The sequence below is a fragment of the Aythya marila genome (assembly GCF_965140915.1).
Source record: "Aythya marila genome assembly, chromosome: 13".
NCBI classification, from domain to species: Eukaryota; Metazoa; Chordata; class Aves; order Anseriformes; family Anatidae; genus Aythya; species Aythya marila.
Genome location: NC_139054.1, coordinates 16,835,432 through 16,863,092, shown reverse-complemented (window position 1 = coordinate 16,863,092; position 27,661 = coordinate 16,835,432). Strand labels below are relative to the sequence as shown.

At 39.5% G+C, this 27,661-nt stretch overlaps 1 protein-coding gene across 2 annotated transcripts; it reads left to right on the top strand.

The window, feature by feature from the left end:
* ZDHHC15 (zDHHC palmitoyltransferase 15) lies at nt 1–26,841 on the top strand. Of its 2 annotated transcripts, none has more exons than XM_082770852.1 (12): nt 1–136; nt 2,904–2,930; nt 5,293–5,387; nt 6,843–6,963; nt 7,795–7,864; nt 8,475–8,507; nt 9,579–9,699; nt 11,487–11,619; nt 12,782–12,908; nt 14,349–14,458; nt 20,376–20,459; nt 21,822–26,841. In XM_082770852.1, exons 1-11 carry the CDS (start codon nt 19–21, stop codon nt 20,417–20,419), a joined length of 999 nt encoding a protein of 332 aa, XP_082626978.1. In that variant the 5' UTR covers nt 1–18; the 3' UTR covers nt 20,420–20,459; nt 21,822–26,841. The 2 variants fall into 2 exon arrangements, with proteins under 2 accessions (XP_082626978.1, XP_082626979.1); XM_082770853.1 differs by lacking the exon at nt 1–136 and adding an exon at nt 411–466.
* The last annotated feature ends 820 nt before the right edge of the window (nt 26,842–27,661 follow it).

Below are 27,661 nucleotides of genomic sequence, written 5' to 3'. Positions count from 1 at the left end.
GCTGCTCGGGCGGGGAACATGGCCCTGTCGCGGGGGCTGCGCTGCTGCCAGCGGGCCTTCGCCTGGCTGCCCGTCCTCATCATCGCCCTCGTCGTGCTCTGGTCCTACTACGCCTACGTCTGCGAGCTCTGCCTGGGTGAGCCGCGCTGGGGGCGGGCGGGGCGGGGAGGGAGCGGCCCTCAGCGGGCCCCGGCCTTCGGCGGGGGGGAAGGGGGCCGAGCCGGGCTGTCAGCCGCGGGCCCGCTGTCTGTGTGTCTGTCTGTGTGTGTCTGTGTGTCTGTCGGTGTCGGGGGGGACCCCCCGCTCCTTGTCGCCTGTCCCCCGGGGGCTGCCGGCAGCGCTGCGGCCTCCGGGGGAAGCGGGGGGATGCGGGGGGGATGCGGGGCGCCCTGAGGAGCCGCTGTGGTAGCACGGGGGCAGCAGGGACAGGCAGAGCTGCAGCTTAACGCAGCCCTGAAGCCACAGAGTAAGTTGTGAACTTTCTGCTGGTTCTTGCGCCCTGGCACGGGGTGGGTGCAGAAAGCCTTCCCTCGGAGGGGCTGGCAGAGGGGGAGGCAAAAAGCTGGGGGGGTCCCCTGGGGCAGGGCACAGTCAGGGAATGGGGCAGAGGCTCTGGGAAGGGCACCTTGGGCTGTGTCTGGCACAGCAGCCTGGAAGGAGGTGACCACAGGGGTGGTGCTGCAGTGAGAGCTATTGTTTCTTCTCCATGGGGACAAAAAAAAATAAAAAGCAAAGCTTTCATCTGGTTTAATTTGCAGCTCCCAAGTACTCCGTGACGTTTCACTCCATCTCTAAAACTGGGGGCTTTTTCTTTTGGGGATTGACATGGAGCGATTTCTCCAAAATGCACGGCAACATCCAGCAGCTCTACAACCATTGACTAAACCACGTGACAAAAAAAAATTAAGATACACTCCTGAAACACTGTGTAAATACAGTACTATTTAACACTGCTTAATTCCAAGTCTCAGTGCAGCCGTCAGACGAGACTGCTGAATTAAGTGGGATTTGGATTGGGATTGTGTTATTCTGAAAATACGCCTTAGACTGGCAGGAGCCCAGCACATTGCCTAGGCTCACAGCTGGAAATCACTGCTTTACCCACAGCTGTCTGCTTTTTTTTTTTTTTTTTTTTTTTTGCCTCACCCTTCTCTCTCAGGTATTTTATTTGCATGTGGAAGAGGTTATCTATACAGAAGTCAAAATGAGTAAATTGAGTTATAGGATTTGAACCTTAACTATTGGCATATGCAGTTACCTGAAAATCAGTGCTCAGGACATTCCCTCCTGCCAAAATACCCAACATAAGGAAATTTATATAAGGGTTTCTCTGGTGGCTTTTCTTTTTCCTTCAGATTCCCTTTGTGTATTGCCATTTTAGCTGTTGCAGGCATGCAAACTGCAGACACTCTGTTTTACTTCCTGATCTTCATCTTTAGCAGCGCATACTGCTGAGGGTTGAAATCAGTGCGAGGTGATGTCCTGAGATGCCTCGTGGTGCTGGGATTTAAATGCTCGGTGACTGGTACAGCCAGCAGCTGACACTCCGGAGCAGGCCGTGGCTACGTGGTGGTTGCTGCCACAGTGGCCACGATGACCTCGAGTCCTGGGATAAAACTTCCGTGTAATCTTTGCTTTGGAGTTTGCTCTTTTCTCAGGAGAGCTCTGCAGCAAGTATGGTGTGAACTTCAGGAGGGAACAGAGCAGTATTTGTGAAAATCTGATGTGCTCTTTGTAGGTTGATTTGCAACAAATGAAAGGAAAAACTGAGTTTCCTGACATTCTTGTTCATCTGTAATTGAGTGCAGAGAGGCACAACAAATATTTGGTCTCTTTTCATTTCCATTTTTGTATCACGAAGATTGCAGATCAAAGTTGTTTATTAGCATGGTTTTGAGGACAGCTACTTTTATTAGTTACTATTCTGATTTACCTTTTCCAAGGTTATTTGTTTTCAAGTAGGATGACAGAGTGAGTCTTGAGGGGTAGAGTCTCTGCAGGTGCTGGCCACAGGCTAGAAATGAAAAGCTGTGATCTCAATCTTTTTTTTTCCCATTGGTGTTAAAAAAAAAAAAAAAAAAAAAAAAGGTCATCACAGGTAGGTGAAAATCTTTGGGTCATTTAACAGTACCACCTTGTTTCTCTAAAATCACTGTGACTCTGGGAAGTGAGCTGTGGCCACTGTGTCCTTATCATTTCTGTTAAACTTGGATGATGGCTTTCACTGACTTTGAAAGTAGTCAGGATGAGTAGCTGCGGAGCAGTGCACGCGTTGCTGCTTGCTCTAGGTAGCTTTGTTAGTAGGGACTGTTAGGATTACAGTCAGGCAAGGAGGAGTTGTAAAAACTCTGCGAGTAGGAGCTGTGAAAACTGTTGTGTTGTTACCACGTATCCTTTGTGTCTGATAAAGCAAAGCCAAGACAACAGCTAATTTATTTTTATGCTGATGGAGAAATGAACTGGGACATGGCTTACTGTGGAGGATCAAGACCACTGAGAGATCAGTGGAAAGCAGGCTTATGAGTACATCCATACAGATGCTGCTTGGGCAGTTGCTAGATAATCTTGGCAGTATCAGGGCGACAGGACTGTCACCAGTGGATTTGTTTCTTTGTATATTAAAAGTATCACAAACAAATATACATGTATGTGTGTTTTATATCAAGGGAAATTGCAGCATAAGTAGCAGTGAATGAACATCTTGTGGGTGTCATTTGTGAGTAAACAATTCTTATGGATACTTTGAATGCTAACCAGTAGGATTTTTTAGTCTGCTGTGTTGAATATGGACTTTTTTTTTTTTTTTTTAATAAATCCAAGTTTTTATAGTTAGAAATGTCATTTGGCACAAACCTTACTGGGAATACTATTTGCTCTGTAAGCATTTTTTTTTTCTTTTTCAGTGACTCTCAGCAACCCTGTGGAAAAAGGTATGTACATTTAATTTATAATGTGATATTAAGTGCTTGTGTAAAAAGATTCATGAATATTTTAAATAAAATGCCCAAAATACAGTCCAGGATTTTTTTTTCAACTTACATATTCTTGCAGTGTTTCCCTTCTGTAATTACACATCATCAGGACGTATATACATCATGTGTTGTTAGAAATGCTGTAACTTTCGGATATATTGGGAAATACCCCAGTTTAGTTTCAGTATATGAACAACATGAAAAGGCCATGATCTCCTTCAAAAAATATATATAAATAAATTAATTAATTAAAAACAACTATACACATCTGTCCCTATACGCCCACACGTCTCTTCTTCCTTTCTATTTTAGGTTTCCAGAGCTGCTTTTACAAGCTAAACAAAAAAGATCAATTCTGTTCCGTGGCTTGCCTTTTTTTTTTTTTCCCTTGTTTTATTTAATCTTGCATTGAAAGCTATTTCTTATGCTTTGTTTAGGGAGGCTTTTGCAAAAACAAATGTTTTTGGTTTCAGTTAGCCAATAACCATACATCAGTAGGAACATAGTAACTGAGTTACTGCCACAGAGGAGTTGGAGCAAAGGTTTCTGTGCCATTATTGCTCAACCTGTGCATTTCCCAGGTGCACTTGGTCGTGCACCCCTGAAAGCCCTGACGCAGTGTCGGGTGGTCACCAAACGCCTCGGGCAGAGCAGCAAGATCACTTGCTGAGACCTTTTCTAGTGCTGCATTGTTGGAGGCCACAATGTGTTCTAAGGGTAAGGAGTTAGTGGCCATTTTAGTATTCATCTGCTCTCTTTGGTGTTAGGCATTTGGCTCATATCGATGGCCTCTTACCTCCATTTCCTTTGGCATGGTTGTGAAGTGTAGCAGAAGGTGTTGCCGTTTTCAGATGGCAAACTGTTCCGTGGAGAACAGTGCCAGCTAACACTTCAAGGATCCTCTGGATTCCTGCGTTAAGTGAATTCTCTTTCCACTTGAGGGCTGTCCTAGTACTTGAAACTCTTATACAGAAAGTGTGATGTTAATGATTGTTCAGCAAAAAAAGTTACTCGTTGCCAAATATTTTCTTGCATCTCTAGGTCAGCTTCCTGTAATATATGCTGTTTTGCTTTATCAATTAAACAGTTGTAAGATTTTTCCCCTTAAATACTGATTTAAAAATGATTGGGCTCCATCTACACATAGAATGAGGATTCCATCTCAAACTTAAGAGCGCAGTAATGAATTATCATTGATTCACGTGATCAGTCCCACAGCCCATCACATTCCTGTGAGGTGTACTTTGTGAGGTGTGCCATCTCTTCAGAAACTCTCAAACTACTTTCACACAGCCTGCAAAATTAGGAATTTTTTGGATTTTTGGTTTCTCTTTCCACTAGTAGTAGTTACTTTTAATCTTAGTTTGCTGAATTTGAAGATTAAAAGAAACAGGGAAATGAAGATATTACTGTAATTACGTAGTGTGTTTAAATAAAACTGTTTGAGATGTCTTAGTGAGTATTCACTATTAAAGAAATAAATAGTTTGTGTAGCTGAAGGATAATTGTCCTTTCTGAATGTGACTTTCTGAACCACAATATGCCTTGCGCATGCCCAGAGGCTTTGTATATTGAAATAAGGTTGCTCTGAGGCATGCTGGATTTCATGTGGCCATGTTGTGTCCAGTGGATTACAATTCTTTCTCAGTAATCACAAGACATGTTTTCCTTACTTTGAGGGTGTTTTCCTGTTTTATCTTATCAACTCTGACAGGCCAAAAGATGTTGAATAAGACATTTGACTTCTCTGGTAATCTAAAGCTCTGCTGGAGCATGCTTTCTCTTTCAAATATTGTAAGTGGTGAAAAATGCATTGCGTGGATGAGCAGTACAGGGATAACAGGGTACTGTGAGTATAAGTGCATTCAGTAGCAATGGAACCCAAAACTTGGAGATGCTGGAGTATCGCTGTATTTAGCCTTCATGCTGCTCAGCACCAGCCAGTTCTGTTTTGCCTGTGCCCAGGATGTGGAAAAGAGGCAGGAATCCTGCCATGCCCGGTGGCACTGTTGTCGCCTGCCCTGTGGGTTGACATCTCTCACAGCTGTGTGCTTCTCTGCCCATACAAGTGGGCTGGCTGGAGATGGGGAGGTTTGTGAGATTGGTGTCCTCTCACTGCAGCCGCAGAGCCCTCAAGTTCTACTGACCTCTTGGCCCTAAGATTTAGCTGTGCAATAATACTGGTTGAAATACAAACCTTCTTTTTTTCCTCTTTTTTTGTCATTGTTTTGAAAGATTGGAATTGTGCCCATTGTAAATGAAACTTTTGCTTAAGACATTATTGTTCTGCTTTTGTTTTTTTGTTGTGTTTTTTTTTTAGTGGCCTATCTTATAATATTCCATATTCTCTTTGTGCTCTTTGTGTGGACGTATTGGAAGTCTATTTTTACTCTCCCGGTGCAGCCAGGCAAAAAGGTAAGAATCCAAACACTTCGCATTCATTGTTGAGTGAAGCAGGGATACTAATGAAAACTCAAAGAAGATAACCTAGAGTTATCTATAAAAGCTGAGTAGTTTACTGTTCTGAGAATCCTTTGACTCCCCAAAGAGCATGATTTAAATCAGACACGGTGTTAAGTATAAAGCTACACTTTTTAGGTATTCCAGGAACAGGTAGGATTTTTAATGTTGAGAATAATAGGATTTATGATTATTACCTTACATATTTATAGTGGCTTTGATCTCTAAGCATTTAACAAGTTGGAAGTGAAATCCTGAGAACCTTGCTTAACCTAGCCAGACTGGAGTCCTGTGAGTAAGGAGCTATGGCATTATTTTTGTCTTCCTTGAAGATGTCACAGCACAAGTAGAAACGGGTGCATTTTTAATGGCAGTGGGGTTTCTTGATCTCCACAGCTGGGTTGTTGTGGTGGGAACATTCTGTGTGCCTCCAAGGCTCAGCACTGCCTGTAGCCCTTTGCTAGTTGGGAGTAGGCTTCTTTACAACAGTTAAGCTCGTCCCATTTGTCAGACTTGTTCTTGTGACAGTGAGGAATAGAAGAATCAATTTAATTTTAAACATGATGAAATTACGATGTGACATGGCTGTGACGGTGAGGACTGTGGCTATGTGCATAGCATATGTGAGGTGATGGATAGCTCCAGTAACACCAGGACTTGTTACTTCCCTGGTCAACAGTATCATAAAAGATAAATACAAGAATATACTACAGTGAAGAGAAACGGGTGCACGGTGACAAAACCACATTATTTCGGAAGTTACACTTTAGCTAAGGATATGGTATTATTTTTTTGATGTAGATAACTTATTTTAGGGCAAGAGTATGATTTAGGGCGCAGGACAGTCAGGTAGACATTTGCTTCTATTGTTTTTCTGCCAAATATTTACTTTTTTTTGTGGAGGTCAGATTGAACTATTTTGCATTTTGTGTTACTGCTTTATAAAATACCAATAAAACATTGTGTTTAGAGCAATAGAAGAGGTGTGTGGCTCTTGAAATATTCATGGCCATAATCTAATCCAAATTACAAGAACACGAGTTTATAAATAACTAATTCCAGTGTTAGAAAAATATAGCTGGGGGACAGGTTCTTGCTCACAAGGAAAGTGCTTGAAATGTCATTATCACTGTTATTAATGCTATTTGTGAAAAAGTCAAAAGCAGCAACAGTAGTAGCAATTAGAGTATGTTGCTTTGTGATCTTAATTTCACTTCTGCATTTTTTCCTGATGTAGTGTGTAGTCCAGCACTTACCCTCTCACTCTATCTCCTTAACCAATATATTTTCCTGTTAGATTAATCCTGTTAGAAGGAGTGTGGGATAAAAATGTTTCCAAACTTGACTAGATTTGAAAAATTCTCTCCTCTACCCATGAGTAACTGGTTCTCTCATGACTTCTGCTTTTAGTATCATATATCCTATGCTGACAAAGAACGCTACGAAAATGAAGAAAGGCCAGAGGTGCAGAGGCAGATTCTCGCCGAAATTGCCAGGAAGTTGCCAGTGTACACAAGAACAGGGAATGGAGGTCAGCTAAGCAGAGTTTTGTTTCTCTAAAACAAACAAATCAAGCAGGCTAAAGTAGCATATGCTGGCAATGCAGATTATAGTACATCCTGATGCCATTGCATACACTGCACAGCTTTTGTACTAAGATTTTTCATATCTTTCCTGTCAGGTTTTATGTTTGGGAAAACCAAAAAAAAGCCTTTAACACCTGGTTCATCTTCAGTGGAGTACCAAGTTCTGGCTCTGAGTAGCAATATGTTACCCTTTGCACTGAGAGTTCAACAGCCTACTTACATTGTCTGAGTTTAATAGTTGCAGTAGTAATAATAATATACCAAAATCTGTAGTGATTTTTGCTTTAAAAGGAGTGTAGCTTACAGATGCAGGGCATACGGTCCAAAAATCTATTCATTGAATTGTTCTGTGAGTAAATGTATCCTGCAGTCCTTTCCAAGCGTTTTTCAGACTGGAAGTTCTGGCCTGTTCATTTCTGTCAGACAAACCAGAGAATTCTGAAGTAAGGAGCTGCTGTATAGCCAATTATCAACATGGAATGTATTGAAAGTCTGAGTAAATGTAGAAGCCAGAAGGAAGTATACAGTTCCATTTTAGTGGTTTTATGCTGATCGCATGCTTTGCAGTGAGGAGAGTTCCCTGCATGTACAAATCTCTAGAACTGCGAGCATTGCTTATCTGATTATGACCTGGCAGCAAATCTCAGCTGCAAATGCATTCATCTTTTACAGAGATAAAGGGAAAGAATATAGATAGTTTGAAAATGAGCAGAATATTAACAAATATGAAAAAAAAAAAAGACTATTATTTGCTATTAATGTGTCTTTAATTACAGGTATTCGATTCTGTGATAGATGCCAGCTGATAAAACCAGATCGTTGTCACCATTGTTCTGTTTGTGCTATGTAAGTTAATGGATTGTTTGTCACTGAAATGAACGTACCCACTAAGTTATGCGAATGTGCTGGTTCTTCACGTATCTTTTTGCATACTTGGATGTGAAGGTACGCAAGTACCTCCGTTCCAGCTGCAGCCAGCAGCATATGTACGTGTGTGACAGCATGAAGGTTTGCATTCTGCTCTTTGTGGCCCTGAAGTGTTTGCAGTTCCCACACCTACAAATCTGTGAGCGTTAAGTTGATAGGAAGCTTGCTGTCTGATAAAAGATTAACTGATTGCCTGTAGCAGGTTAAATAAAGTGCAGTTTTTACTTTTTAATATAGTAGGCCTTTACAAGTGGTGTTTTGCAAAAGTTTTAAGTGCTCTGGGGCGGGAAGCATTTATTTATTTTTTTATCTTGCAGAATACCAAAGACATTGGCAGATCTTGAACAAATAATAAATGTTCCATCTTAAAATTATACCTACCTTAAAAAAAATTCAGCGAGAGTATCATCTTGAGTTTGTGTCATGTGGAAATCTGCCCAAAAAAGGGGGGGGCTTTTGCTACTGATCTGCAATTGCCAATTATGTACCAAATATAAGTCTTCCATTTTTCCTTTTTGTCCTTTTGCAGATGTGTGCTAAAAATGGATCATCACTGTCCATGGTATGTCCTAGATACTGGTTTGTAATTTTCTGAAAAAGGAGGCTGTTTAGATAGATTTATTCTGTAGAATAGCGTCTGTATGCCTCTTTCAGTTTAGACCATATTGGGAGATTTATAAAATAATTACACTTTGAAATCGCCTGAAACATTTTTATTTTTGAAAGACAGATCATTCATGTTTGTTCTATTAACTACATGTAAAAAGCTGTTTTATAGATGTAATTTAAAATCCATCTGCTAATTCACTGTGACTATTACTCAAATTGTAAATGGACTTCAACTAACCCCTTAATTTTGGTTATGTAGTACTTTGAGCATGCAGTTGGTGGTTGCTTTCAATAATAATATTTGCATGCAATTTGTTTGTGAAATGAAGCCTGCCACCTGTGCGTGGTCAAAGATACTTTGTGTAGAATGGTGCATGGAAACATTAAGCTTTATTCTTTTTGAGAATTGCTGCTACTAAATCTCTTAGAGTTCTCCTTTTTAAAAAAGGAAGATCTCAGAAATCATAAGCAACGCAGACACTTCCCCACCTGAACACCCGCGGTATTCCTAAATTTAGGGGTTTTTTTCAAACATGAGTTGTGAAAGAAATGCCTATGTTTTTTTCTGCACTCCCTTGTTTCATTTTAGAGTTGCCCTGTGCATGGAGAATTAGAATCAAATTTGTTTGATTTGTTTTATATGTAATCAAACAAGTGGTGAATCTGGTTTCTGAGCTGTGCTAATGAATAGAAGTAAAACAGAAATCCCAGATCTGATTACCGCTGCAGACCAGAAACAGACACGAGCAATTAGGATCTGCCTCTGTGACAAATTTACCAGAGTTACCAACTTTAAAACAGCTCTCGACAATACAAACTGTGTTTTTACTTGGCAGAGTAAGTCTTCAAGTGAAAAGCAAAATGACTTCAGTTATATTTCGTTTAGACCACTAAGGGGAGCTGTTTATTGATGAAATTACATTGTATAATGAAGAGGGTTAATAACCTCCCCCACAATGTAGTACTTGCTGTGTTATAACTGTGCTGCGCATATCCTGATTCTAACTTTGCTTTTGTTCTCTAGGGTGAATAACTGCATTGGATTCTCTAACTACAAGTTCTTCCTACTCTTCTTAGCCTATTCTTTGTTGTATTGCTTGTATATTGCTGCAACAGTCTTCAAGTATTTCATTAAGTATTGGACAGTAAGTCATGGAATCTGGTTACTTTTTTGTATCTTCTGAGCTGGTGGGATTTAGGCACTCTATTTACTTGTTTGTTTTCAGTCAGTGGAGGGTTTGTGTTTGTTCTATAAGGTGTGGGGTTTTTTTGAACCCGTATTTGAGTGTAACTCCCAATATGTCTGAACTCCACACAGTGAGGAGAAAATAGACTTTGGGAATTTCTAATCACAGGGATAGCTTCTGGAAAACAAGTTCTTTCTTGTACAAATGTATATGAACATGTGTATCTTAGATTCTTTTGAATGTATCACAAGTCTATAAGCTTAGAAAACTCAAATATCATTCAAAAGAAGATACACTTCACTGAAAGAGAGCCCAAGATTGCAGTTTACTAAAACGTTGATTTTTCAATATACATTAGAGTATATCATCAGCCCTATCACCAGAGTCGGAGGTGTTGCATAGGGGTAAACACAGCTTGAGTTAGGTTAGCCTCTTCTTAGATGTAAATGTGGTTAATCTTCCCACATCAAAATACAGCTGTTGTTGGCCAGTCAGACCTCCTTATTGGGGAGGGAGGATGGGTGTAAAAAGCCAACAACAACCAACTTCTACTGATTATAGAAATAGTTGTCTTCTAGGTAGAAATTCTTAGCTGTCAACATTTGATGTCTTTAAAGTGGTTGCAAGAATACCTCCTACGTAATTCTGTCTTATTACAGGAAACCATTAATTGTGGGTGGGTGTTTTTCTTTTATGTTGTTTCCTGAACCGCCTGGGCTTATTTCTTTTATCTTTGTCTATATTCCTATCTTAAGGATGAGGTCCCTTGCCTGTAGGGATACAGCAAGTAAAGGAAGGTGTAGACTGCAGACCTGTAGACTAAGCCTGGGGTTGCCACCACACTACTCACTCTTAACTGATGGTTTCCAGCAGCTTCGTGTTTTGAAGAGTGTCAGCTCCCTTCTCTGTTCTGATATCAAAGCATAACATCCTAGCACTGATACGCACATATTTACTGAACAATGTCAAAAAAAAAATATTTTCTAATCCCCATATGACTCCTTTCTTGATTTAAAAGTTGATGGAAATAAAACATGCTTCTTATTCAGTTATCAATGGTCATTTATATGCAAGCAATACCACCTGGCAACTAAGCTAAGGGAGACCTTATGTCTCTGGTCTTTTTTCTTTAATGTCCCCTGTGCTGTCAGCTCTACATGACAGTGTTTAAGTAACATAACTTTGCTGTGCATTAACTTATTAATTCCTCTTTAAAAAAAAATAAAAATAAAGTCTAATCACCTACAAAAAATGCCTCCTGAGATATTCATGAGACACTGGCAGGAATTATTTTTTATGCTAAGAAAGGCACAGAGACTTCAACTCTCTGCTTGCATATGTATGGTGTACAAATGCTTAGAGGAAATTTTTTTTTGCTTTGGGGTCCCCACAGCCCATCTGTAGATGTATACGTATAAGGAGGAGTTCAAGAGCTTGTGCCTGCCTGTTTCCCTGTGGACACAGGACAGTCTTGTGCCCAGGTGGGAAGACGGCATGATTTTACTGGCTCTGTCACATGTAGAAAGTTAGTAGCATACCACTCCTTCAGCTTTGGTTATGGGAGGGGAAAAGAATCAGATCACTTCTTTGTCTTTTCTTGCTTTTTATAGTAAGGTGCAACTTTTTGTATAATAGTTTGGTAACTTAAAATAAGTGTTCTAGAGGATATCTTTCTTCTCTGGGAAGAAAGAATTATCAGCTTTTATTTGTTCTTATCACTTGTTCTGTGTTTCTTCTCTTTCTAGGGAGAACTGACTAATGGACGTTCCAAATTTCACGTCCTTTTCCTTCTCTTTGTGGCGGTTATGTTCTTTGTAAGCCTTATGTTTCTGTTTGGCTACCATTGCTGGCTTGTCAGTAGAAACAGATCTACTTTAGGTAAGGCTCTTGGGTCTTGCTTAGGTGAGACACTCCATTAAGCAGTGCTGTAACAAGAAAGAGGGGAAAAAATATATTCTACTGTATGTTCTTGCTGGCTTGTGAGGGGAGGAGGATTTAAGGTCTTGGCACAGTGCTGCAGAAATTTCTTGCTGCAAATGAGCTGTATTTATTAGCTGATGTGACAAAAGCTTTGTTAGGGAAACTAGAGCTTTAAAGTGTAAGAGTCCAATTATACAAATGTTATGCATATGTGTAACTACATTTGCAGTGAAATGAGTGCAGCTTTTCAGGAATAATGGTTGTTTATGCTCATATGTTGGAGTGCATCCTAAGCCTGGTGAGGTTGGGAAAAACAATGTCCATCTTCAGTGACAAAGGCAAAGAAATTAGGACTGTAAAATTAAGCTGTTGAAATTAAAATCTGAAGCAGTATGATTTTATGGAGTGATTTCTTTTTCTTTCCTCAGATAAGCTGTTCAAATTTTAAAGATTTTTGGATAAAGTTCTATAACAAAACAGTGTCAAGAGTTTGAGCAAATACTCAGATTTTGTATAATTATTAACTTTAAAACTCAATTTCAAGGGGCACTGAAGCTCATCTAGCCCAAAACATCAGACCTCTGCAGCAGCTTAGAAGGTAGATAAAATTGTTTCTAGTGCACCCAAGGTTCTCCTCCCCTCTCTTTCTTTTTTAATATCGTTTATCACCATAACAGAGGGCCTGTCTGCATATGTTTGTTCATTATATCATTAACGAATGAGGCAATTTAAGTCTCCAGTGCTACTTCTGCAGTATGTGTTGAAGACAGACCTACTTAATTCTGCAGGTTTTTGATTTAGAAATTTCTACCCCCTTTTTTAAACAAATTTAATTCAAAGATCTTCTAACTCTATTTTGTAGATTAAACAGACTGATTTTAGTTCAGTTTGATTATTCCATTAAGTTAATTTTCCAAGACCAAATTCCTGCCTTCAGTTTGAAAGTCTTTACAGGCTTGCAAAATAAGAAACCTATTATTTTCACACTTTGTGTCTTTGTAATGCTAGCTAATAATCTGGCAAATCATGTTGTCCTTAGATGGCTACAACATGCACAGTCCTGTTTCAGTGTATTTGGCATTGATTTTCATTTTTTCACTGAAATTGCATCTGTATGTAGAGGCTTTCTCAGCTCCAGTGTTTCAAAATGGCCCAGATAAAAATGGATTCAATCTTGGCTTTGTAAAGAATCTTCAACAAGTGTTTGGAGAAGAAAAAAAGCTGTGGTTACTGCCTATTGCCTCTAGGTAAGTAATAATCAAATCAGTGCTAAAAGCTGATAGAATTAACTAAAGGGACTGACTTCTAAATCCCTTGTATGGCCTCACATGTTATGTCTATTACTGTGTGGCTTGGCTGCCTGCTATTGTACATCGCTGTAAATGCACCAGCAGGCACCACCTGTGTTAATCCCATACACAAGAAGTCTGGAAGTGAAAGCTTTCTGTCAGGTAAACGCACTGCACAGGGTGTTTGAACTTTCTTTTTAGACTCCTGGCGACATGTGGATGGGTTTTCACTGCAAAGATGCTGATTTCTTCATCCTCAGACTCCTGTGGCTGAAATGATTTATGCTATTTAATTTAGGGGAAGGTGTCATTTTGGCACTTAGTCGACCAGCAGTAAAGTATACTCCAATTAAATTCCTTTAGTTATTGCACCCAATTTAAAATAACTTCATTGCACAGCAACTTGAAACTTTTTCAAGTAGTGGTGTATAAGATCTAAGACCCAGTTGCATCCCAAGTGCCATCTGTTTTCTGCTTCTAAGAATAGTCCAAGGGAAAAGATTAGCACAGGAAGCCTTGCTGTTAATGAAAGGCAGCACAGAATGCTAGTCAGAGGCACGTTAACAGAGTGTGTAGTAATCCTAGGGACAACACGCAGGTTATTTTCCTTGGGTAAGGATAAATTATCAGAAGAAAAAGGTACTTCAGCTAATTTACAGCTCCTCTGTATAGGCTGCTGGATGTTAAGAATTGAAATATGGGGCAGACCAATCTGTAACATCCTGTTTTTAACCTTGTTAGTTTATTTTACATGAATTTCAGTAATTTGTTTGATATCCATACACACAAACGCATTTATATTTGGTAGAGTAAAGGAAAAACAGCTTTTCCGGTTTTAGATTTTTTGCATGGGGTATTTTTTTCCCATGTTATTTACAGGTCTAGGTCACAGGAAAGTCGGTCTTGTCTTTCAGTACATTTAACTAAGATTGGGGCCATTTCCTATTGGGCATCATTCAAACACTTAAGTATAATTTCTGCTCTGAAGAGTCTATGGTATAGATAAAAACTGGTAAAATTGCTCTTTCTACATAAATACTTTCCTTAGTACCATCTCACTTCTAGCTGTCCTTAAGTTTGTTTTCTGTTGTATCCAATATCTTGATCAAGTTACACATTTAAATTCTGCTAGAAATTACTTCATTCAGGACATAGGTTTTAATTTTATTCTCCAAAAAGCTTGAAGGAATTAAGGTTTGAATCTAGTATTGAATCTAGTATTTAGTATCTCAGCTGCTACAAAAAATAAACACAGTATTTTTCAAAGCTTTAAAGCATAATAAGTAAACATTGGATATTTCAGTTTGCCTCTGCAAACAAAAAGAACATGTGTAGAAATAATAATCCTTCAGAATCACTTACTACTTCTTTACAGCATTTTTATATCTTTGTATGCAGCCAGGGTGATGGACATTTTTTCCCAATGAGAGCTTTGTGTGAAGCTCAGAATCCTCTCCTAGCAAATGAAGAGCAGTGGGAAGATGATGGAATAGATGAAGAGCCTCATGGTAAGGTAGCCCTAAAGGAAATTAGTTGTGTCTTGAACTACAGTGACTAATTCCTGAATTATGAGAGCTAATCAAATTTAAAAAACAGTGCGTTGGCTAAATCGCTAGGCTGCTCTGACTTGACTAATGAACACAAAAGAAAAATAATCTCTACTTTGAAATCAGGTGTGTGTTGTTTTTTTTTTTGGTGGTGGTGGTTTTTTGTTTGTTTGTTTGTTTAGTAGTAGCTTTATACTTGCAAATAAATGGACTGAGAGATTGTTACAAGTTGCAGAAAGAAATTGAAATTTCCACAAATTGGACGTATTTATATATAAATGCTGTTGTGTGCAGCGCAGTTCCTGGAGACATAAAGCTGTGCCTACAAAAGTAAAAAGACTAAGAGGTTTTTACATGCATTTATCCTCTGAGAGTTTGAAAATGTGCATGCAAGCACCTGCATGTAGTGTTACATTTAGGAAGCTACTTTGTACTTTGTTCAGTTTTAGTACAAGAAGATAAAAGTTTATTTGGTTTTGATACTATAACACTTACAGATTAGACAGTACCTATCTATGTGCTATCTAATCTTTATGAAATATATATGCTGAGAGCAATTCTGGGTGAACTGGCATGTCTGTACAATAGATTTAATCAGTTTCTGAAGTGATAACATATTTTTTATACTATAGATGTCCTATTAGAAAAAAGACTTTATATATATATATATATATATATACATTCTTTGATTTTTGTGAGATGCATCCAAAATTAGTTTAATGGTTTGTTACTACTACTATTCTCTGCTCATACTTGAGGGTTTTTTTCTTACATATTTATCACCAGGCTTTGGTCGTTGGAGAATACAGTATGTAGCAGAATATCAGGGTTAATGTCAGGGTTCATATTTATCATGTTACCAGCATTCAGAAATCCTGCTGCTAAGTTAAGCAAGAGTTCATATTTTTTTGTTTTGTTTTGTTTGTTTTATTTTTTCTGTAGACCAAGGATGTCATCCACATTTATAGTAACAGTAAAATTGACAGCAACTTTACCGCATGCTATAGGAAAGACAATTAGATTCCCTTGAAAGAAACGTCATAAGCTCCCTGTTCTTTTCACTTCTACAGAATGGTGAAAGCCTGTTTAATTCTAAGGTTGCTGTAATTAACGGATCAAGCAAGTATGCTTGGAGAACCAACTACCACTGCTTTATTGTTCAGAGACGTGGTTTCCATAGTCACGTTGTTTATTGCTACAGAACAGTTTTCAGAAACTTTGCCAGTCATGTCCCCTCTCATGGCATACATTTTAATGATAGGTGCACAATGTATGTTTGGGAACCCATGAGGAAGGCAGTTGTCTTGGTCAAAAGGGAAAACAAGAACTTTCCACGTGAATTTTTGTATAGGTGTGTGAAATACCATGCAATGAGCTCTTTAATCTGAGCAGCACAGTATTTGCTCTTCAGTCTCTGGTTAGGTCTTACTTGCAACCATTTGTTCCACTGCAAAATAAACAGCCTGTGTTTTTTCCAAGGCATGCTGCATGTACTGCTGGGAAAGTGTACTCTCCAGGATTTTGTGAATAGGGCTAAAGAGGCTCATTTCAGCTTTACTTCAGATTAACTGCTTTAATTAGTTAGTGTTTGTGTGGGTAGAAAACTATCTGTTCCTCCTGTTTTGTTCTATATATTTTGGCAGTGATAAGGTAACACAAATTGACTGTAAAAATAACAAAATATGGCATCTCTGTGTATTGCTTATGATGCTTAAAATAACTCCTTTAGGAATCAATCTGAAGTTCTTCCAACTTTTCCAAAGTACAAAAATTCTCTGAATAAAAAATTAATTCATCACTGTCAAACATTTTCATATTTACATGAATTTTGGCCAAGTCGGATCCCAGAATCTGAATCTGGAGCTTGCATGAAGTCCCACAGTTTGTAGTGCTTATGAAATAAATGGCCTTTACTAGTCTTTCTTGGTGAAAAAAGCGTTTGTAGTTTTAATCCAAGAACCTGTAAAGCTGTAACGACGGTAGAATAGAACATCTTTCTGTCTTACAAAAGCCAATCTGAGGCTGTGCACAGGGAAACACAAAAGTGAGAAAACAGGCTGAGCACTTTCCATGAGGGGATGGCTAGCTGTTAGTATATGGACCTCGGGCCATGACTGGAGAAGACTTTTTGTTTTCTTTCTGTAGAGAGCGTGAAGTAAAGATGGGAACAAGAAAAAAAATAATGCCCTAGGTAAGGACAATGTGTCTTTGTGTGTCTACAAATAAGTGATTTGGAGCTGGAATTCAGCTGCTAGTGCAAACATTGAGAGGAATCCACTTCCCTTATTCTTCTTACAAACAGCCAAATCCTCCTTTCACCTCTCAGTCTGAACAACTGAATTTTGCAAGATAAAATCCCTCAAGGGGATTAGGGGGAGTGCGTGTGGCTGTCTCTGTCAACGATCTAGTTTCACAAGCGCAGGGATGCACAAGAGCTTTCATCAAAAAGCTCTGTAGCAGACAAGGGATGCCTGAGTCTTCACGCCATGACCACCAGGTAGGGTCGCAACTGATTCAATAACAACGCATGTAAAATACTTTAAAGTAGTTTTCTGATACATGATAAATCTATCTCTTAGAGCATTTTTTCTAAACTTGTCACTGTACCATTTTGCCTGTGCAGATAACAAATGTCTCTTTATCATTTTGAATAATGTAAAAGATGTTGGGGGAGACATCACCTGGACATTAATCACCCACAGACAAAGCAGGAGCTGAGTAAGCATAGAAAGGCAGGTGTTTCAATCCTGCAGTCCTAGGAGATGGCACTGCCAGCTGCATCAAGAGCAGAGTAATAGCTGCCCTGTTGTATTTAAGTGGGGTCTCTCTCCTCCTGGAGTTTCACCTACAATTGCTCACACACCTGTGTTATGTAGCAGGGCATAGTAATGAGGGCTCTCCTCATCAGTCGTTAAGGGGACTTGGAGATTCATGAGGAGAGGACAAACCCAACTGACAGCAAGAAGCTGAGGTAGCTTTGTCTGGGGTCCCAGGAGTGTACAGGCCACCTTCTCAGTCATCTTACCCATAAGGTTGTCCTTTTTTTCTGTGATACAGGTATTTAAATGTGTGTGCCCTTACTGGTTGGATTTTATGTGTGTGAGTGTGTGTATATATATATATATATATATATATATATATATATATATATATCCTGACTTGCTAAGGCTTTTAATGTTTCACTTAGGGGCAAAAAACTATTCTGAGGAACCTTTTGTTTCATTTCTTAGCCAGAAACTGAAAACATTTGCTTCCAAAGTCATGGTAAAGTGATTTTTTTTCTTTTCCAGATTTATTAATGCTCATCCCTTATTCACAGGCATCTGTTTAATCTGTCTAGCCAGCGAGCTAGCCCAAATCACATGCTGGCAGCTTTTATAAGGTTATCAGTTTTTTCAAAGAATTCATCTATAATGCATTTGACGCGTTGGTTGCGGATGTGTCAGTACTGTGAATGCTTGTGCTCTTTGTCTCGTGGAGCCTAGGGTAGGACAGCCATTTGTGTACATTTATAGCAATGTCTGATCTCTTAGATTGATTAATAATTTAATAATATGTTTCATTTTAACTTGTACAAAAGGCTCCAGTATGAATCAAATATTTCCCTGATTGTTCTCATCTTCAAAAATTTGTCATCTGCACTAAGTAACATCTTTCCAGCAGAAACCAGCGTATCCTGAGAAATAGGTGGAAGTTGGTGATCTCTGATGATGTGATGAAGCTTCAGGTGTCTGAAGGCATGTGCTTGGAATTTCAATTCAGATTGGTAGGAGTCTAATTAAAGGAGCATCATGTCCTGCGATACCGGCTAATTTGGCGTAGCGGTCCTTTGAGTAGAGAAGTCATCTGTTGTGATTGTAGGGATTAAATTTCTATCCATCGAGAAATTAAAAAAGCTACTTAGATGTTGGAAGCGAGCAGAGATTGCTCAGACAGTACAATGGTGTATTGTGCAATTCAGTAAACTGAGACAAAAGACTAGATCTGCATCTCTGGATTTCAGGCGTGATATAAATGTTTAAATTGCATCTGGCAGAAGAAGGATTAAGTTAAAGCAGTGCTAAACCTTGCGTCACTGACTGCATTCTGATCAGTTTTCAAACAACAGAGGGGTACCTGTGCAGGAGTCCGCACCAGTTTAACCAAATGCATTGGTAAATATATTTAGTAAAACCAATATGGTTTTGTATGTGGATCAGACCTGCAGCTGCTAAATGAATTACTTGAAAAAAAGATATTCCATAAGAAGTTGGTAGTGAAATTTCAGCGAGGCACATGTCTGGGTAGCAGATCTATATATCTTTTTATCAGTTCCCTTTGGCACTTCAAACTTATTTTTTTCTAAAGGAATGCAGTATAAAAGGCTGTTGCCTGGAACTTCCCATCTGAATAAACAGATTTTGCATGATAAAATAGATATCTATGCTAATAAATACGGAAATAGCAGTGGTTCCCTGTATGCATAATAAAGAAACAAAAGGCCTAGGCAAATTTATTTATTGTGTACGTATTGTTGAATGGTAACGGGGGGGGGGTTTGCTGTTTGTTTTTCTTCCTTTACCTTAAGAAAGTTCTGTGCCAAGTTGATTTTTGACACTGCTCAGTGCTGCTCTTGCATTTTGACCATCATGTGTAACAGTGAGCTCTGGGTTTTAAAACTTAACAGCGCCAGGTCAGTTAAGATGTCTACAGAACAATACACTTTTGAAATGCTGTTTTTAACAGGCATGGGAACAATTCTGAAAGTTTCATTAGGGAACTGAATCTTTATCCTACAGCTGCTGCAGCTTTTTCTTTGTTGGGTGTCTTTCCTTGTTTTAATAGGACAGTTTGTTTCACTTAACTGTGTTTTGCAGGTGGCAAGAAGTACAGTATGATAATCTTCTCAGGCAGGCTGTGAAGATAGATCTATGCATATAGACTGCTTTTGAGGTTCTCGTGCATTAGTGGCTGTAATAACACAGATCTACAGTTAGAGCAAAAATGATTGTCACCTACAATTAGCAGGGTGCTATTCCTGGTAAACATGAGGTATGAGCTGCTTTTAGACTAGTTGATAAACCAGGTGTTTTAAACAGTCTGCAAGTAATTGTAGACCGCTATTAGGTTGACCCTGAGTTTCCTCATCACCACATTAAACAAGCCCAACTGCCTCAGCCTTATAGGTTTAAAGTAGAAATTTCTCCTCTGCTTACCTCTGGCTTACATCTGACCTGCACTGCTTTCAGTTTTTCAGGGTTTGCACTGTGTGTATTTATAGAAACATGATGTTTTTATTTCGCACGTGAAAATGTTAGGAATAAACTATCGTGAATGATGATATATTCCATATATTAATATATTATCATGTATTTCTACCTCTGCTGGACTAACGCAAATGTATTCAGAGAACGTGATTTCCTGGTTCAGTAAGCTCTGGTGCCCTCACTCCCTTCTGACAGAAGGGTTTGGGGAGAGGTCATGGTAGACACAAATGATGATGTTTTACTTTTGCTTGTTTTCTCACCACTGCTTTTCTTGTTTTGTAAGGCATCAGTAAATGAAGCTCTAAGCTTAGCGTTTTCAGATTACATCTTGCACACTATAAGTAAACCAGTATAATTTTCTAATCAGAAGGGTCTGAAATGTTCCATTAAAACTGAAAGATCTTTATTTGTCATAGTGGCTTTACAGTTTGTGACACGGTTATGAAATAGATGAAGCCAATAATAGAGTAATCTCAGTTAAAATACTGCTGTTAAGTTAGCTCTGACAAGTGGTTGTCTATTTTTGTTTGGAATGATTCTTAAAGGCATGCTCCCATACTTAGTGAAAAATACATTCTTAGTGAGAAAAACAGATTCACTTATCTCTAACTACTTTGTTTTTCCTTGTATAGATTCCACTGAAGCTTCATCCCTTGCCATAGAAAGGGAGACATAGCGGTTTGAAAATGATGGCAGTACAAAGCTTGTTCAGAAAGGTCAGTATATCTTTCTTGGTTATTTTCAGAAAGCCATTCTGCAGGGAATTTGGTAGGTAATCCTGGACAGGTTTTGACTTTAACGGTGGCGTATCTCACTTGACACTTGGGCAGTCATTTAACATGCCAAAATCTTCAGAGTGGCGGGGCTGTGATAGAATCATAGAATGGTTTGGGTTGGAAGGGACCTTAAAATAATCTAATTCCAACCCTTTGCCATGGGCAGGGACACCTCCCACTAGATCAGGTTGCCCAAAGCCCCATTAAGCCTGGCCTTGGGCAGTGCCAGGGATGGGGCAGCCACAGCTTATGTGGGCAGCCTGTTCCTCACAGAAGGGCAAAGACCCTTCCACCAGAATGTCGTGTTGATGCAACTGAGCGTGGAAGTATTTCACCAATATTTCTCCATCTTGTCCAGAAATATGTTGTTTAAGAGAATCTAAAAGAAAATAGTGTCTCTCTAGTAGCCCTGGGCTGGACGTTTGCATGGTTAACACAAGAGCCAAGAACGCTGTTTATTAGCGGAGGATACAACCCTGGCAACTCCTCTGCTGAATGTGGCAGGAATGATTCTTGCCCCTATGTTGTTTAATTACAAGAACAAAAGTCTGTTCCATGGCTTGTGAAAGGTGAGGGGTGGTGGAGATAAGGTCTTGAAAGAAACTGAGGATGAGAACAGCCACGCTGTGCTCTATGCACTTGTGAGTAAATGGAAGTAGCTGGCAATACCCACATCACCCATTGCTCTTACTTATTTTTCTTTCATTCTGAAGAAACTTGGGTGTGACAACAGATGATACAGTTTGCTGCTACCAGAATGTTCAGTGGTTGACAATTTGTCCTGACTTTCGTAACGGGGGGAGGTATCCTGCACGTATATTCTTGCAGTCAGCTGCACGCGGTGTCCTCTTCGGTGTCCACGAAGCCTTTTCACAGTGCAGTATTGTTGCACAAGATTCAAGGAATATCTTCTGCTGAACTACATGCAGAAAGTGGAGTAATTAGATAGAACTCGCCTCCCTACTTGCTCTGGATGTTGAGTAACTGTGTTGAGAGTTAATGCACTATGATCCATTGCTTAGTTTTGCACTAGAATAGAGCAACTTAAAGTTTTTATAAATGGGCTTCTTGAAGATTGTATGTGTGATCCCATTTTCTGCCACTGAGGAGAAAAACCTGTGTTTCTTCTGTAGACAGTCAATGAGGACTACGTACTGCCATTCCACTGAGGGGGTGAAAAAGCAGCACTTTGCCTGTTACTCTGCATGGCTTTAAAATGATGCTCAAAGTCAAGACTAGACATATATTTCTGATCAGATCAGTGCTTTTATACTTATACATTTTCCTTTATTTGAATTTCAGCTTTCCTCTCAGGAGTCAACATCCCTTTTCTTTGCATGGACTTCAGTTGTGAGGGGCAGAAAACAAGTGGATCTTCAAGATGAGAAAACATCGTGAAGTATCATCTGATTGGAATCTGCATTCTAGAGTGCTTCTCCAGAAATCCCGCTATCCAGATGTTTCAAGGCTTTATAAGTTTAAGTTATGGAGTGAACAGAACAGTTTTATAGAGTGATTCTGGCCAATCTTCTTTGGCCTGCTCTCTTTATTTTATAAATAATATATATTTTTTATTCAAAATAGGTAAAAAGTATTGATGCGAGTGCATTTCCAAAGGCCTTTTCATTTTGCAAACATCAGGGACTTGAGTTCTCAAAATTCTTCCAAGCCATAATATTCTTGGGGATGGTATTTATATTGAGAATGATTCTCTAACCTTCTCTGACAAGTGGCATTTTCTAATATGCTTAAAGTTCTGAGTCAGTTCAACTCAATGAGAGACAGACTCATCTAGATTTGGCACTAAATTGATAGTTGGATATATGTTTGTTGAAAGACAAAGTGCTGAACATGTATATATACATGTGCAACTGTGTACAAAAACAAAATATTCCCATTGCCAGTATCAAGATTCAAGAATATTGTGGCCATTGATGCTTTTTTTCTTAGGAAAGTGTAATTACATTAGATTTTGAGTTACAGTGCCCTTTAAGCCCAATCCTACTTGCAGGTACCTAAAATGCAAATGGATATTTTAGACATTACAATGTGCATTAATTACTAGGGCTAAAATGACAGAATTTGCATGGTAATTAGAGCATTATCAACTCATTCCTGGATCAGTGTTTGATGGAAATTTTTTGTTCATGGAGTCAGAAAGGAAGAAAGGAAGAAGTAAATTTGAAACACAGGAGTTAGAAATGTGCACTGAATGTTTAACTCCAACAGTAGTGTTTGGAGTTTACACTCCACAGCGGTGGTTTTAATCCCATAATGCTGAAGAGACATTTGGTAAACTCAATTATTTCAAACTTCTTCCTCAGTAAATGTATTGACTGATATTTTAAAGGTGTTTCAGCACTGAGAGGTGATTTTTATTATTATTATTATTTTTCTCCATTGGCAGTCGAAGGAATGTATTGCTATTTTTACTCTGTGGAATAGAACTGAGAATTTGCTGGCAGGATGACACGCATTTTTCTAGATCTGAGACATTCTTTTATCTGCATGATTCAGACCTGGCAACTCCATCTCATGTTTGAATTAGGTGCATGTTTAATGTGTTAGTATACTGCATCTGAGATCATTTGTTAGTGTTTTCTATCCTGATTTTGTTTGTTCATCAGCCCATTTGTGTTGACTTTGACTGCAGAAGCAGTTGTCAAGAGAAATTACCTGGTAAGTATCTGTTTGGTGACAAAGGCCTCGGCTACATTCTTGTCTTTTCTCCTCTATTTACTCTGCCGCTGTTACCAGCGGAAATGTGTTAGTGAGATGGAAGAGACTCTTGCAGAGATTTTTGTCCATAAGAGTAGTTTAACTACCTGGTATAAACTGTGCCCTTTGGACAGATATTTTATACATCAAACTCTGTACTTAGGTGTAGAAGAGGCAGTAGACTCTATAGAATGTGTTGTTATTGCTGAAGCTGAGGTCTTGGGAATTGGGGCGGGTTCTCCCAGTCGCAGTGTGGGTTACTCTGCTTCCTCCTTTGGCTGTTACCGAAGGCTCTGTGAATATTACCACTTCTGGTGGATGGCTCTCATCAGACAGCTGTCAACCAACAAAACTCTTTTTCCTATTAAATCTAAACCTTCATTTCTAATAGAAATCCTGTGCTGGATCTTAAGCTGTCAAAGGTGGCAATAGAATTGGTCACTTCTTGGCTGACAAAATGTATTCTAGAGGGGAAGGTAGTAGCTAAACAGAGCAGGAAATATATAGGAATTTAGCCCTATTACTTGTGTATTTGTGCCTTTAAACCACTAAATTCCTTGTTTATATAAGCAGGAGGATAAATCGCTAACTCTACTTCCCATCCTGTCAACTGAAATGTGTTTTTTAAGACAGGAATGTCAAAGCTGCGTTTGAAGCCAAGTGGATTTACAAGAGTTTCTGAGCAGGTTCTTGTGTCCGTTCTGCATTTGGTTCTGTTCACAGCCGTGCCATCCTTGCAGGGTTGTTTCTCTGCCAAACAGCAGCAGAAGAGCTGCCTAGAAGATCTGCAGGCAGATCCCTGCCTGCTGTCTAGCTGCAGCTTTGTTCCTTAGCCAGTAAAATCTATTTTGTCTTCTAATTATTATTAAAACAACTGTCTTTAGGATAATGCAGCTTTCCAGCTCAGACTTAGAAGCAGCTTTAAAAGGTTTCCAGGTGCTTAAATGATGCTTTGACACCTTTCGTTAACATACTCATATTAAGTAATTTTTCTTGTGGTTAGTAATGGCACATTTTCCTTTTCTTAAAAGCTGCTCAACCTCACTTAGCTAGAACAAACTCTTGTGCAGGTGGAAATGAAAAATAATTTGATAGCTGCAGAGCCATAAGTCAACATTCACACCCATCAGATTTTGAAAGCTTCAGAGTGAAACATGAAACAAATACTGAAGCGGACAAATCCTGGTGTGTCTGGGTGACTGAACAAACTCCATTTTGTTCTATTCTGCTGAGCTGGAGGAGATGCCCTTCCTACAGCCCAGTATTTGGACTGTGTATGCTGAACTCAAGCGCAGCAGAATAGTTGGGCAGCTTCCTCTGCCTCCCTGGGTTAAAGCTGCATGCAGAAAGCTGCCGTGCAGGTGCTGGTGCCCAGGAGTGGAGTCTGGGGGGTGGCTGCTGTAGCCACAGTGAGCCTCTGTTCTTCAGGGCAGCCTATAAGTGAGCAGCTGGGTCTCCCTGGGGAGGCTTGGTGTTCCTCCACATACTGCTGCTGGGATCCTTCTGCTCAGTGCATTAGTGCAGCTGATGCTTCAGACATCATTCCGGATGACCTACTAAGGGGAACACAGTGCTTTCAGCTGGCACTTCTGGCCTTTAAGAAGACTGTTAACTAGAGAGCAGGGCAGCATAAAAGCAGTCATTTTCATTGCACCCCCTGCTACCTATGGCTGGGCTCCTGTTTACTTTTTAAATTGGCTTTTTGTTTGCTTAGCTTCTGAAAGAAAATTGTATACAAAGAATGTGGTAAATGCAGGATGCGTGAGGTTCTATCAAACATACCAGGTAAATGCACTGGAACACAAATTGCTCAGGCTGCCTGTAATCACTGCTGCAGGTAACAAAACAGGTAAAGTATTCAGCTGAGTGCAATTTAGATTTTTTAACATGCAAATAACATTTTACCCCTTTAAGGGGTAAAATCCACTGGTGCAGTCTGCAGGGTAGATATCCCTGTTCTCTGAGGATAATGCTCCAAAATAATTTCCCACTAACAGCCCCCTCCTCACCTCTCCCCGTCTCGCCCGTTTACATGCAGGTACAGTTCCCTTGGAGCAGACATCACATTGATGTCTCTGTGGATTGTATTGCGCTAAGTCCTGTCCCTGGCCAGTGAACATTGTCCAAGGAATCAGGACTTTAATAAGCATCACTGCACTGCAATTTATTTTTTTTTTCTCTTGCTGAATTGGTACTGTGTGGTTTTGGAGTAGAGTAAGATTGTATTCCTTTAAGCAAGGAGCAGTACTGTGTTTTCATAGGCCTGTACTAGTGCATGTGGTGTGCTGTAGCTGATGGAGGCCAGGAAGCTTTTTAATAGCACTGTAGCAATGAATGTTTACTTCCTGGAACAAACCAGAGATGTGATTCAGCAAAATCTGTAACTGTAGGTTTTATATTCTGTATGCTGGCGTGGACTGAAAGCACAACTTAGTAGTAGTTACAAAACTCGATGCATAAAGTCTGTAACATAGTATGAATGTAAAGCGTCTGGGAAAATAGAACTTAACCTTTTCCTCCCTGTAGTTAGATGTAGAGGAAGATGTGTGGGGATGTATTCAGGGACCAGCTGCCTCCAATGTAGTTGCTAAGCCAGCAGAACAGATTTGCTGTTTGCATAGCTGGCTCATTCCTGAACGTGTTGAATTAGCAGGCTAAGGAGGTGCTGTTGACCTTGTTTATTAAGCCAGAATTAATTAACTTCGAGTCACATTTTCATTTCAGTGACTCTCGTGGTACAAATTTTTGAAATCGATCCATAGGACTTGAACATACCTGGATTTTATTGATATTTTTCCAATTCTATCAGCTTCTGTGTTGTTACAGAACATGTGTAAAAATAAACTTGTTCCGAAGCCATCAATTAAAGCGTATTCATGGTAGGGTGGCTTCTGTCATTAAAAGTAATGGTCTGTCAAACAGTTTGGCAGTGATGAGCATTTCCAGGTTGTGGCATTATTATGTATTCTTCCTGCTTAATGCATTAGTTCCTTTTCTGGTAATTAACACTGAGACCATACCCACTGTCGCAGTTTTATTCTTAACTGTCTTTTCTCCCTCTCCCTTTATGCTCTTCCTCCCGAACACATAGCTCCAATGTATCAGATTTCAACTGTTTGTGCTGTTTTCTTTGGATACTAACAAGGCGAGTAGGTGTCATTTTAAACAGTTGGGCCATGTATTTTGTTTGTAATCAATCTTAATGTTTGTCAGGTTTCGCTTGGTGATTTTTATCGTTCGGGTTCAGCTTGCTTTGCTCAGGGCAGTGGGATCTACCTTTCTGCATTGCTTTTCTCTTTCCTATAAATCTTAATTCTTCATGTTCTAGCTTCAGTTTGAAATGTAAACCTTGTGAAGTACAACGTAAGTTTACTTTTCTGATGTGAGCATATAAGCTGGTTACGCCTTCGTGCTGCTTGATTTATTTTTTTCTGTATAAGGTTAAGATTTACAGCAGCATGTGTAAAGCTTCAATGGATAACAGCTACTGTTCAGAAAAAAAAAAAAAGGTTTTGTGTTAAGGAAAAAAGGTACAAGGGGATTATCCTTGCTGCTTATTCCAATTGTGCTTAAAAAAAAAAAAAAAAAAAAAACAACAAAGAAACCTGATTGCATCAAACACTAATATCAAACAGCTTATGTAACACAAAGGTGTTTTATCTGATGGAATTTCTGCTATTTCAATACTCAGTAGACTTAAACTTTTCATTGGGGCTAAATCCCATAGGAAGCCCAGAGAGAGGAGAAAAAAAAAAGGTTTGTCCTCCCCATCTCCGTTCTGCATTAGGGTTATGTGCTGCACCTCCTCAGATCACCATTTTCCAAAGTTTATAAGAGACACAAAAATCCAGTGGATTCTTGAAAACGTTGTTTTGTTTTCTTTGTTGTGCCTGTTCCTGGAGGATCCAGGATGTGTACAAGCGGGAGGTTTTGGTGTAGGCACGTGGCATCCTGCTGATGTAACGAACCCGGGCGGGTGCAGACGTGGCCTCCACGAGGAGGTGATATTATTTCTGACTCAGAGATTGTGTGAAGAGGTAGGTGGAACGTGTGGTGCTGTTCTGAATTAACTCCGTGTGCAGGCATTCTTCTTTTGCAATAATTACGTTAATGTGTAACTTTTGTTGTGCTCACTGATCATCTAGACTCGAGCTATCCCCAGTAATTCCAGATTGCATTGTTAGGAGCCAGGAGCTTCTATTGCGGCTTCCCTCTTGCTAGTAACATAAACAAAGGATCAGGTTGCTGTAAATTATTCTACCTGTCCAGCTGTTTTTCAGCTGAGAATCAGGCTGGTTTTGGATTAGGAAGCTCTGTTTGGGAGCCGATACACTCTCTCTCCAACTGGGTCAGAACTTTGACTGTAAACCACTGTAGTATAAAGAGCTTCTCATATCAAGGAAGACTGGCTTAGTGGGCTCTGT

Excerpts from the sequence above, each read along its gene's own strand:
- ZDHHC15 (XM_082770852.1), top strand. The coding sequence starts at position 19 with ATGGCCCTGTCGCGGGGGCTGCGCTGCTGCCAGCGGGCCTTCGCCTGG. Across the intron at positions 5,388-6,842 it reads CGGTGCAGCCAGGCAAAAAG|TATCATATATCCTATGCTGA; the intron begins GTAAGAATCCAA and ends TTCTGCTTTTAG. Across the intron at positions 12,909-14,348 it reads TTACTGCCTATTGCCTCTAG|CCAGGGTGATGGACATTTTT; the intron begins GTAAGTAATAAT and ends CTTTGTATGCAG.